The 12887-nt window shown below is 48.3% G+C and overlaps 1 protein-coding gene across 1 annotated transcript in view; it reads left to right on the top strand.

Annotated features, from left to right (window-relative positions):
* The window catches only part of CECR2 (cat eye syndrome chromosome region, candidate 2), a 193556-nt gene extending 188617 nt beyond the window's left edge, over positions 1-4939 (top strand). The window contains exons 11-13 of the mRNA XM_012651030.1: positions 475-1894; positions 3404-3515; positions 4493-4939. Coding sequence (XP_012506484.1) covers positions 475-1894; positions 3404-3515; positions 4493-4498 — 1538 coding nt within the window. The 3' untranslated portion in view covers positions 4499-4939. The remainder of the gene's footprint in view (positions 1-474; positions 1895-3403; positions 3516-4492) is intronic.
* Positions 4940-12887: the final 7948 nt, after the last annotated feature.

The following is a 12887-nucleotide window of genomic DNA, read 5'->3' as shown; positions in this document are numbered from 1 at the left end:
GTTCTCAGGGGCGGAATCGGGGATCCGGCCTCCCTCACTGCCCGTCGTGCCCTGGTCTGTCTTACTGGGTCAATTTTTAGAGCTTCCCAGCCTGACCAGCAATTCCGATGACAGCCATACTCTCCTACCGTGTTTCACATGCGGCTGCCTAGAGTCCACAGCCGTGACCCATCTCTTACCCTCCTGCTCATCTGCCTGTGACAACACAGGAAGGAGGCTTCCGTTCTCTGCACCTTCAGAGTGGCTGTCGAGGTGCTAGGTTTTCCCTTAGGCCCGTGAAAGCGGTGGAAGGACACGTGCGAGGACCGCAGCATCACGGTCCCGTTCGGGGATTCCGCGTGATTTCCACGTTAGGCTCAAATCGGCGCACATCCATCTCAGCCCTGATTGTCAGGTTCTTTTCATCACCACCTCCACCAATGTTGTCATTTCAGCTACTGAGTGACTGTCATTTTGTTCTTCATTTTGCACTAGAGCCCTTGCCTGGACTGGAAGAGAAACCAGCAAGTGTTGCTGCGTCCGAGGGAGGGGCATACCTCAAACAGCTACCTCACCCTGCACCTCCCCTGCAGCCCGGCTGCGCCAGGCAGAGCTCGCCACGAGAAAGGGGGACGGTGGGCCCAGAGCTCAAAAGTGACTCCTCAGAATCTGCAGACAGCTGTAAAGCAGGAAAGGGCAAGGCTGCCTGGCCCTCGGATAGCAGCTACCCGAGCCCAGCCGCGCAGGGGTGTCTGAGAGACCTCTCCACTGTGGCAGACAGAGGGACTCTGCCCGAAAACGGAGTCATCAGTGAAGCGTCTCCTTGTGGATCAGAGGGGAAGGGCCTTGGAGGCAACGGTTCAGAAAAGCCACTCTGCCCCAGAGGCAAAATGCAGGACACCATGCCATGTACAGGACAGAATGCAACCACACCTCCCCACACAGACCCCGGTCTGCTGGGAGGCACCATAAGCCAGTTCTCTCCCTTGTACGTGCCTGGCCTGGAGTACCCAAATGCAGCTGCGCACTATCACATCAACCCAGGCCTGCCAGGTTTGGGCCCTGTGGTGGGAGGGAAGGCCTCAGTGTCCCACCCTCAGCATTTCCCTCCTAGGGGCTTCCAGTCTAACAGTCCTCATTCTGGAGTCTTTCCCCGGTATCGCCCCCACCAAGGCATGAGATACTCCTACCATCCACCGCCTCAGCCTTCCTACCATCACTATCAGCGAACTCCTTATTATACCTGTCCACAGGGCTTCTCTGACTGGCAGAGACCCCTCCACCCCCAGGGAAGCCCAGGTGGGCCCCCATCTAGTCAGCCGCCCCCACCACGTTCGCTCTTCTCAGATAAGAATGCTGTGGCTAATCTGCAAGGCTGTGAGACCCTGCATGCTGCCTTAACTTCGCCAGCCCGAATGGATGCAGTGGCTGCTAAGGTTGTCCCAGCTGACGGGCAAAATCCTGGTCCAGAGGAAGAGAAGCTGGATGAGTCTATGGAAAGGCCGGAGAGTCCCAAAGAATTTTTAGACCTGGACAACCATAATGCGGCTACCAAGCGACAAAGTTCGTTGTCAGCCAGCGATTATCTCTATGGAACTGCTCCTCTGCCCCTGAGTTCAGGAATGGGTTTTGGTTCACCTACTTTTCCACCCCATGGTGTGATGTTGCAAGCGGGGCCCCCTTACACACCCCAGCGGCCAGCCAGTCACCTCCAGCCCAGGGCTTACTCTGCTCCTGGGACAGCTCACCCCCCGCACTGTCCAGCAGCTGCCCAGCCCAATGGCCTCTCCCCGGAGGGCCCTGTCTATCACTGCCAGGAAGAGGGCCTGGGTCACTTTCAAGCTGTAATGATGGAACAGATTGGCAGTGGAAGTGGATTAAGGGGACCTTTCCAGGAAATGTACAGACCATCAGGGTAAGATTGCATTAGGATTTGGGTTTTTTGGTGATTTTTGTTTTTTTCCCCGGGGGGGAGGGGAGAACAAATGGTATTCAGTGTGTATCCTCGATATTGAAAAATAATTTTAAAAAGATGTTAATTTTCAGAAGAAAAATGGCCTTAGGACCAAGAAAATCATGTCAGTCATTGAAGTTGGAAACTTAGTAGAAATTATGGTAGGCCCAGGCAGGAGGATCAGCTGAGGTCACGAGCACAAGACCCCCTCTCTGCAAAAAATAGAAAATAAGTTGGGCATGGTGGCATGCATCTGTAGTCCTAGCTACTTGGGAAGCTGAGGCAGGAGGATTGCTTGAGCCCAGAATTTTGAAGTTGCTGTGAGCTGTGATAATGCCACTGCACTCTACCTAGGGTGACAAAAAAAAAAAAAAAGAAATGCAGAAATTGGTCTTCAAGCCCAATTTTATCTTTGACATTTAAGTGGCTATTGAGTTAGATTTTGATGTGGTAAACTTGATAGCCATAGTTTGAGAGCTGTAGGCAAGGCTATCAACATTGCTGCTGATTTCAGACACTCTGGCCAAGGTAAAATCGGTCTACCCTGGGGCATAGTAGAGATCCTGTATAATATTACAGTATTGTTCCATATCTTTCATTTCTTCCCCAATCATTGAATAAAAAAGGGGTTTATCCAGAATTGGAACAAGTCAGCTACTACCTCCATGAGACTTCTTTCATTAACATACTTGTATAGTGATGCTTTTTTTTTTTTTTTTTTTTAGACAGAGTCTCACTGTGTTGCCCCGGCTAGAGTGCTGTGGCATCAGCCTAGCTCACAGCAACCTCAAACTCCGGGGCTCAAGCGATCCTTCTGCCTCAGCCTCCCAAGTAGCTGGGACTACAGGCAGGCGCCACCATGCCCGGCTAATTTTTTCTATATATATTTTTAGTTGTCCAGATAATTTTTTTAGTAGAGACGGGGTCTCACTCTTGCTCTGGCTGGTCTCGAACTCCTGAGCTCAAACGATCGTCCCGCCTCGGCCTCCCAGAGTGCTAAGATTACAGCCGTGAGCCACCACGCCCGGCCTATAGTGATGCTTTTAAGACCCAGTTAGGTGATCTGCTGTCCAGGAAGATTTCAAATTAATGATATGTAGAAGATGGTTAGATGAAGTTATTTATATTAAAGTTATAAAGCCTAGTCTTCAAACCAAGACCATTCAGCATAAAAACTGTTGTGCTGCTTCTCCATTTAACATTTTGCCAGGATCCCAAAGTGCTGGGATCACAGGCGTGAGCCGCCACACCGGCCTCTCATGCTTAGATTAAACGCTGGTCAGGAATATTCACAGGTGGTGTTGCTTGCTTCTTACTGCATCACACCAGGACAGATCGTCCCAGTATCGATGTCTCCGAGTTTGATCACCTGGATAATTAAGGCATTGTCTTCATGATCGAAGTGTCTCTCTCTCCTTGTGATTGATATGTCTGCACTGATTCTTAATGATTCCTTTCCTGTGGCTGCAGAGCGCAGATGCATCCGGTCCAGTCGCAGGCCTCCTTCCCAAAGACCCCGGCACCAGCGGGATCGCAGGAGGAGCTGCCACCGCCCAAGCCCCCAACACTTCCTCTGGATCAGGTAAGAATTTTTAAAAATTAAAGCTTTTCTTATTCCTCCACGTGGTAGGAAATAAGTACATGACCTCATTACTATTATGAAAAAACATTTTAATGTGTCCTACTGATACAGGAAGTTTTCCTGAAAAACGCTTCATGTGCTACAGGCAATCCAGGTAGAGTCCCCTGAGGCTGTGTTCCCCCCGCTGCCTGGACACCCAGAAAGGTCACGAGCAGAGGCCACAGAAGTGACTTCTCTTGCATTCCTTTTACTTTTTTTTTTTTGAAGACAGGGTCTCACTGTCTTGCCCAGGCTAGAGTAGAGTGCAGTGGCATCATCATAGCCCACATCCTTGAACTGCTGGGCTCAGGTGATCCTCCTGGCTCAACCTCCCAAGTAGCTGGGACTATAGATGAGGAGGACACCATGCCCGGCTGGTTTTTTCTACTTTTTCGTAGAGACAGTGGTCTTCCTATATTGCCCAGGTTCCTACTTTTATGTGGTAACTAGCTGTCTGGAGAATATTTAAACCACAATTTTTCCAAATCCGTTACCAACATTTCTTCTGCCATGATCCCTTGTCTATTTTATCCTTCCCACCTACCTCGTTTGGGAGAGACTAGCCGTTCAGGTTTTAGGATGATAGCAGCTGCCTCTGAGTGCTGCTGCTCTGCCAGGAACTGTGCTAAGAGCTTCCTCATGCAGTGTCTCATTTAACCCTTTCCTCAGCCCCGTAAAGTGATCGCCGGCATCACCCGCACCGTTAGCATTTCCTAGTGTGTGGGAAACGCTGCCACTGTCTCCGTGGGGCTGGGTCTGCAGCCGGAAGCCCAGGGTGCCCGAGCCCACCCTCTGGACGGGGACGGTGGCCGGTGAAACACATTCAGCCTGTTCCCCCAGACGCAGAGCAGCACGGACAGCGCTTGGCTCACTTTTTTAACAGCTCACACAATTTTTCATATTCTTTAAAATGTCTTTGTTTTCTCTGTTTCTCTCAGAGCTAGTCCAAGGAGGGGAAATAACCACCCAGGAGATGGAAAGCTGTGCGTGAAGACTGGGACATGGAGAGCTGGGGGGTGACCTTCGCCCTTCTCTGTTCCTGTCACCCTGCCCCATCCTTCACAGCGACTCACCGTCCTGGAGCCGTTCACCGGGCCGGAAGCACACTCCGTAGACGACTCACACAGCCAGCAGAGGTCCTGGGTCCAGGATCACTTGTGTAGCTAGCTGGTATAGACAGTCGAGGAGAACAAGTGAACCTGGAGTTGATGGCGACTTTTCCAAATCCTGAGACTCTTTTCAGGGAAAATCACTTTAAACTTGTGGGGGAGGGTACTCAAGAATGGAGTGGTGCTTTTAAACTTTGATGAGCAGCTAAACTCAGGTATATATTTGGGGAAGGGACTACTCGTAGTATTAATGTTTTTGGAGCTGGGTCCAGTTTACAGAATTTTCATGTTGCCTTTTAAAATAATTTTTGTTGGTGGTGAATGTATTGTACATAAAGTGGGAAGGGTGGGTGGGGATGCGGAAGAAAGGGGGGTCTTTACTGTGGTGGGCACACAGCACTGGAGTGATCGTTAATCTGTTTACAATCATGTCACACTGCAGACTTTTGGGAGCTGGATAAAGAGGGTAGGAAAGGTTTACTCTTACAGTATGTCGCTGACTCTGTTTCCTTAGTGGCTGGCCAGCCTTTCAGAGCGAACGGCCTTCCTTCTAAGCAGCCTAAGAGAGAACAGTTACACTGTCCCCTGACCATTTTGTCACAGTTTGGAGGCAGAGTGCTCTCCTGTGGCCTCCCAGAAGTTTCGACCCACAAGAACGGGCTGCTCTCTGACTCTAGTGGTCCAAATCCTGTATTTGAGAAAGCGGTATCCCTGCCTGGGTTTGCCACCAGCCCTACCAGATGGTTGTAAACCAATGTCAGGAATTGGGATCACTAGAGTGTTTCACTTACTGAATCGCGCTCTTGACAGACCTGTCGGGCTGTGACCTTAGAAGGCATCTCACAGAGCGTTCGGCCTGAATCACACTTGGTGGAAGTGACTGCTCAGGTTTGTGTACGTTAGTGTCAATAAAGAAGTTGCACAGGTTTGGATAGGACACTGCATTCTATAGATTGACACTTCGAATTTAGGAATGTTTCAGTATGTATAGTTTTTATCCATTTTAAGTGAATCATAGTAAAATCAGTCATGGTGATTTAAAATAGTTATCAAGAACAAGTTCTTGGAAATTATTTCTTGTATCTGTGATAGGAAACAATTTTACAGTATTAAATTGCTTTATTACAGTTTTAGAAGTGACTGACACTGGAATCTCCCTGTTTAGCGTTCTGTATTTGATTTTAGCTAAGATGTCACCAAAGTTAGGACCCATGTTATGAACTTTTGAATATCCCACAAGGAAAAAATTATAAAAATGTCCCGAAATTATAGGGCTTGGTAAAGAATAGCGTATTTTAAGCATGCGTTTGCCATAGTAGAAAAGCCTCCATAAAATGTTAATCTGCCCTAGTTTCTTATAAATTCACTTGTGGGTGGGGGGCAGTAGAATCTTTCCCCACAATTTCAGCATCCTCAATGAAACACGCAACTGTCAACATTTCTATTTTGCTAAACATATCGTTGGGAAAGGAAACAAATCGGAAACATCCATATTACACAGATGGAACCCAAGACAGTGGTTCCAGTATAATAGTAGGAATTCATACCAGTAATGAGTGCTCATTCACCTTTGTGGTGGCTCTTTGCGCTTGGGCAGAGCTGAGCAGGGAACACAGATGCCTCTGAGGTATAAGGCACAAAAATACAAATTTTTCTCTAACGGAGACTTTAATTTTAAATTTGGAATGTTTGCAAGTGGATTGAGTTTTGAGCCTGTGTTCTCATTGGATCTTAATTGTTAGACACCTAACACTGGCGTAATCTTTTTTAGAAAAGTGTAAAAAGGTCAGATTGTGGATACGTCCTGGTCTGCCCTTGAGCTAGTATAAGCTAACATGGTCGGAACATCACTACTTCAGTTTCTGTGTGCGAAAGCAGGGAGGAGGAAAAAAATAGTCTGGGGCTGCTTAGACCTGGTCAAGGCCCGGAGTATTTGGCCACTTTCTCTTTTCCTGTTAATGCTGGTTTGAACTGGAGGCTGCTCACTTCCCCCTAACCAGGAGTACAGTAACCACAGGGCCTTTTCCCGTGGTGCTAACACTGTAGGGGTTGCTTTGTGCTGAATAACCCAGAGGCCTGGGTAGAGTGGACTGTAACTAGCAGTGGGGCTGCCCTCCTGGTATTTGAGCAGCTGTGTGCACACTGCTCAAGGTAGCCCTGTCTCCTCATTCCCCCAGCCCCCTACCTCCAATTACCTGTTGCTAGAAAGATGCTGTGAACAATGTTAGAAAAAAATCAATTAACTCCTTCATCCTTAGTCTCCTTCCTTGGTTTTTAGACAGATGAGGAGATGTTAAGGAAGAGCAAATAGGAAATTGAACTGCTGTATTACATTGTAACACTGTGAACAAGAGCAAGAGCACAACTTGCAGCCTTGCCGTGTCCTGTGTGGGGATTTGTTCATGCGTTGCAGGCACCGGTGCTTCGCCCCTTGTCCGGGGACGTCCTGAGCCTCAGCTGGTCTTTGAAGTGCAGGTCTGCTGTCAGCTGCGGGAGCTGCAAGACTGCAGGAACGCACATAACGACTGAGCTGCTGTGAACCCCTAATCCACTCACCCCCAAGCAGGATCTTTCTTCTCACCCTTTCTTCCTCCTCCAGCACTTCTTGCCAAGTGTCTTAAGCAGATGCAATGTCTTAAAGCAGATGCAAATGCATTTGCCATCTTCTCTGTTAGGGAAATGGTGGCTCTGTGATATGTTATAATTAGAAAGTAGTGGGGAAGAGTGTCCTGAAAAGATTTGCTCTCAGGCTAAAAGGACATTTCACCCTGTCGGTCTCTGTCACCTTCTCAGTGTGCTGGCTCTCGTGGTCCGCAGGAGAAGGAATGGCTGAGATCCATGGATAATTGGAAATCGCATCACAGCTCTTTGATCTGACATTCACAGATAACCTTTATTAGAGTTGTTAAGTTAGAAACTGTTTCCCCAAGGCCCAAGAGCAATTAAAAAATCCAGAAAGAAAAGCATAGCCTTTTATAAGAGCTGTGGTTTTTGGCTCCCCTCTACCCCCACCCACCGAATCTGTTCATTAAAAAAGTGGCCAGAGCTATTGGCTAAAATTGGTTATGGTGGATGAAAGTGGAGAATGAATAAGGAAAAAGTATGCAGGATTCTTCTTTATATAACTCTCCATCCCACTTCTTAATAAAATTAAAGCCACTCCACCTCAACTAAACCAAGTAGGGTTAGTTCTGGTACAACACATGAGCTTATTATTCAGTTCTTATGTTTGTTTATTGAACACCTTAAGACCTGTAGTTTGTGGCCCTCGATTGGGTCAAGCCTCGGCTCTAAATGTCCATTTACTCCAGCCTGACCCTTCAGAGTGCTTCTTGGGGCTAGCCATTGGGCATCAGGATCCCATGGCGCTTACCTGCTGTATTGTTATTACTTACGCTGATACCTACTCAGCTATGCTAATTCCTGCAAAGGGTTTGCCGAGTGCCGTCCCAAGCCCATGAAATCCGAGTTGCAGTTTGCAGTCAACGCAGCTGTCAGAAACAAGGTTGCAATCCATACTGTAATACCAGGTTGGGCTTGTTTCTTTTTTGTGGAAGTTTGTATCTGCAAATAATATACTGCCCTTAAGACCTAATTTGCAATTCCACAGGAAGGCTTAATCCAGCAGCCCTTCCGGCAAGGACCCTTCCACAGTGTCAGAATCCTGACGGGCATCCGGAGACCTTGGTGTTCAAAGAAATGAAAAGCTTAGGATTTTCTAGTATTGTTGCCACTTTTTGTGTCTGCCAGTCAGCTCACCCCCTGCAGATTCTTCACAGGCCCCGGATGCAGAAATCAGTTCCATATATTAGTGAGTCATGTGCTGTTGGATGCTGGGCTTACGGGGTGCAGTGGCTGACAGACAGCCCTCTGGACAGCGACCGCATCCAGGACAAGTGGAGTTTGGTTGATTGTGCAGGGGCTTTTATTCTTGGGCTAACATCTCTAGGAACCGAGACTGTGACGGACACTCGCTTCGTGGGAAGCTGGGCTCCCTTTTCTTTCTCAGTGGGTTGGACTCCACCGTGCAGCCTTAGGACACAGAGCCTCGCTCTGCTCTCCCTTTGGGACAGCAGAGTTTAAGTGAACGTTGCTGCATCCCATTTCTCAAATTAAGTTGTGACACAAGCTTTGTCTCCATGCTGGGTGTTGATCCCTGTGCTCTACACAGACGTTTGAAGGGGCGGCCTCTGGGCTTGGGTCGAACCTTTTACCTAGTCTCTGCTCTGCCTCTGCAGGAGACTGACCTAAGTAGCAACGCTTGATAACCAGCCGACTGTCCTGCATGTGTTTTTGAAAGGGGTGGGAAGGGTGGGAGCAGGGGTGGATCCTGCGTAAGTTATTGAAATGCCGACCCCCATTCAGTAGACGAGTGGCCCCTGCTCTTCCTTCGCCGGGGCTCAGGTACCCCTCCCCGGCCGTGCGCAGCCCCGGGTCGGGTCAGTCTCCGCCAGCCGCAGCCCGCAGCGCAGCAGTCCTGGCTCCCGCCGCAGAGGCCGCGCGGACCTTCCTGGCCGGCACTGGGAAGGGGAAGGCTGTTTATTTTTGTGTTGTGTATGTTTTGTCGTGGTCTGCTGACTCCCTGTTTCACTGAGAGCGACACTTACCTCAATAGTTAGTTCAATATTGTGTGTTGAATAATTTTTAAAAGAACTTTTTAAAAAGCTTTTTGATCCTTGGAGGTCTGTAGATTTATTTCCGTATGAACTGGTTATTTTGTATAAAGTATGTTCTAAAAATAGCAAGGCTCTGCTGCGTGTGTGGTGTGTCCACGCGTCACTTTTATCTCCAGGGCAAACCCAGAGCCCCATCAGGACGAAGGTGTGAACTGGGCCACAGTGTCATCCCCCCAAAAGTGCCGTCCCCGTCTCGATTCTGGTTCAGGAGGATCTGGGACAGCGGGGTGGGCGGGTGCGCGCGGTGCGGGCTCCGCAGAGGTCAGAGCGGTGGGAGAAGGCCGTTGTGCGCCTCTGGGCAGAACACGCCTCGTGGCCAACACCGTCCGCGCCACCTTGAGCGTCTGCCACCCCCCAGCCCTTGGCACGTCACTGGTAGGGATTGGGGCACATAATTTGATCCCGGTCCAGCGGGGAGTGGGGGGGTTAAGAGCATGGTTGGTGGTGGGGGAGCCGTCTGTGAAGGCCTGGCGGCCAGGAGAGGGCGCCGCAGGCTAAGGAGTAGGTGCTTGCCCTGGCCCACATTATTTCGTTTTTATTTCCAGTTCCTGGGAGGCTTTTTGCTATGGGGAGGGGTGGGGGGCTGGGGTTGGAGAATAGATTGAAAGTAGCGGTATTCTTACCAGTCAGGTAATGCTCCTGGCCTGTTTTATCCTTCAATACAGATAGTTCTTGCCTTATGACTGTCAGATTTAGGAGTTTTCAACTTTACAATGGTGTGAAAGCAACACGTAATCGATAGGAACCGTGCTTTGAGTACCCACACAGCCATTCGATATTCAAGAAGTTACATGAGATACTCGACACTTGATTATAAAATAGGCTTTGTTAGATGATTTTGCCCAAATGTAGGCTAATGTTAGTGTTCTGAGAAAGGTAAAGGTAGGCTAGGTGTATTAAATACATTTTCAACCTAAGATATTCACGCCTTCAATTGGTTTATTGGGCTGTAACCCCACTGAAAGTCACGGAACATCTGTAATTGGCCTCGTAAGTGATCTTCATTCCATAAAAACTCAACCATGAGTAGTACCGATTTCCAAATTGGTTCCACTCAGGTTTATCATTTTTTAGGATAATAACAGATCTTTCTCTTTTGATTGTCAATTGTTTGCTGTCAAATTATCCCCCCTGATAGACTATTATGGGCTAACTTTTTTTTTTTTGAGACAGAGTCTTGCTCTGTTGCCCCAGCTAGGTGCAGTGGCGTCATCATAGCTCACGGCAACCTCAAACTCTGGGCTAGAGTGATCCTCCTGCCTCAGCCTCCCAAATATCTGGGATGACAGTGTGAGCCACCACACCTGGCTAATTTTTCTACTTTTTGTAGAGACGGGGTCTCATTTTTGCTCAGGCTGGTCTCAAACTCCTGGCCTCAAGGGATCCTCCCACGTTGGCCTCCCAGAGTGCTAGGATTACAGGCGTGAGCTGCCGCGCCTGGCCCATTTCCATGTAATTTCTGAGATGAAAAAAAATTAAAGTGAAAATCATGAGTAAGCACCAGATCTGATGTGATGTTAGTCAAATTGTTCATCTCGTTTGAGCCTCTCAGTGTTTCCTTTTGCCTTGGCCGGGCAGGTGGGTGGGACACTTTGGCCTGGCATCCCTCACTGTCCTGCCAGCTCAGCCGGAGTCTGCTCCAGCTGCGTCACTGGCTTAGGTGGCATTGGCAGCTCCGCTCCTGTGCATGTTAGCGTCACACCCTTAAAATACCTGTAAACTTGTGTTTCTAACTTTTGGATTCTCAACTGGAAACCCTCCTACCAAGACATGAATTTCTCACCAAAAACTGGAGTTTTTTGGACAGATTTAGCTAATGATAAGCTTTAACTTTACTTTTTACAATGAACTTAGCACTTAGCTGAGTGCCATTTAGAGCATTTCTAGATTTACCTTCTTGCGGCCCAAAACAACAAAAAATAGCAAAAGTTAATGTCTTCCACTGGTCAACTGTTTCGAATTTTGGCATAGTAGGCAGTGTTAATCCAGCTCTGTTTTTGAAGTTGTTATTATTTGACATCATTACTTGTTAAGCCATCGGTAACACATCCTGCACAAAGATTATTCTACCCAGTGAGTTTCTTAAAATTGGAGCATCAAAAGAAAGCTAGTAGGGCAAGACTCAGGGAAAAAGAAGGCCATAAATTGTTACTGTGGATTAGTCTCAAAAACTGCGACCAGGTCGGGTGCAGTGGCTCACACCTACAATCCCAGCACTTTCGGAGGCCTCGCAGGAGGATCGCTTGAGCCCTGGAGTTTGAGGTTGCTGTGAGCTATGATGACGCCACGGCACTCCAGCCCGGGAGACAGAGTGAGACCCCGTCTCAAAAAAAAAAAAAATCTTGATAATCTGAACTTTCCGTTTTGACATTTGGAGGCATCCAAAGGTGCTTCTCTGGTTAAAGATTAACATCTTGTCTCTAAGCCAATTCCTGTTTTGGTAGGAAAGGCACTTTAATTTTATAAACAGCCCCTCTAGGGGCTCCGTTTTGCTGCAATCTTTACCTTCTCTGAGCGTGCTGTTAGCAGAATTGAGAAAGTAAGTCAGACAGGCTCTTTTGGAGGCCAGTCTTGACCCTGGAGTCCCCCTGGGGAGGTGAATAGTTGTGTTGAGAAGTTGTTATGCGAGAGGAGCCCTTGGACCTCTCCTGGGTGGCCATGGAGCCTGTTTTGGGGGGGGGGGGGCTCACTGTCCTTCCCCACCCCTGCAGATCTGTTTCCCGGGCCTTGTGTTCTCCTGGGCTTTTAAAAGGACAACGTCTTTGCATCTGTTTTAGTCCCCTTTCTGCCAGCAAGGCTTGCTCCTCTACTCTCTTTAGGCAATTTTAGCAAAAACCTTCAGTGCAAAATACTAGCCAAGAAGGCAGCTGGAAAATCCCCAGACTGCGCTATTGTGTGCTGAAATCCCAGCCCCCTTCTGCATCCATGACATGCATATCAATTCAGGTGCCCTTGAGAAGACTTCGGGTTAGGGAAAGCACAGCCTGCTCTTAGAGTCCTGGATTCGAGCCTCATTCTAGACGGCATATGACAAGGACGAGTAGCACTATCCTAGCCAGTTAAAGCCGGACAGAGTTTTGTAGAAGCAATGGAGCCCAGTTCTTTGGATTACGTCCAGGGCTGTTGCCTTGGGAAGGGATTGAATCTGCAGTAGGAAGGCAAAGACGAGATCCAAGTGAAGCCTGGCCCGTGACTGCCCCAAGAACTAGGATGAAGATTAACTAACTTGCGGTCAAGATTTCAGTAAGTATTAAATACCCACTGTATGCCTCTTTGCCTAGTTACCAAGAACACAAAAAGGAAACAGCGTCCTCTGGTCAGGGGTCATATTAGAGGGAGAAGAATGAGAATTCAGAAAAACTGGACTGTAGTAAGGTGCGAGGAGGAGAACACTGCTTAGCTAAGGTAGGTTAAGGAAAGGTATTTTTGTTCCCTCCCTGCAATGTAATCGTAGCGGGAGGGTGGGGTGTTGGTGTTCTCTGCCCATTTCCTTTATTTTTTTTATTTTTATTTTTATTTTTTTTGAGACAGAGTCTGGCTCTGTTGCC

The sequence above is a fragment of the Propithecus coquereli genome, unplaced genomic scaffold (genome assembly GCF_000956105.1).
Source record: "Propithecus coquereli isolate 6110/MARCELLA unplaced genomic scaffold, Pcoq_1.0 Scaffold346, whole genome shotgun sequence".
Classification (NCBI taxonomy): Eukaryota; Metazoa; Chordata; class Mammalia; order Primates; family Indriidae; genus Propithecus; species Propithecus coquereli.
The sequence above is the reverse complement of the archived record's forward strand: the minus strand, read 5'-3'. Positions and strand labels throughout refer to the sequence as shown.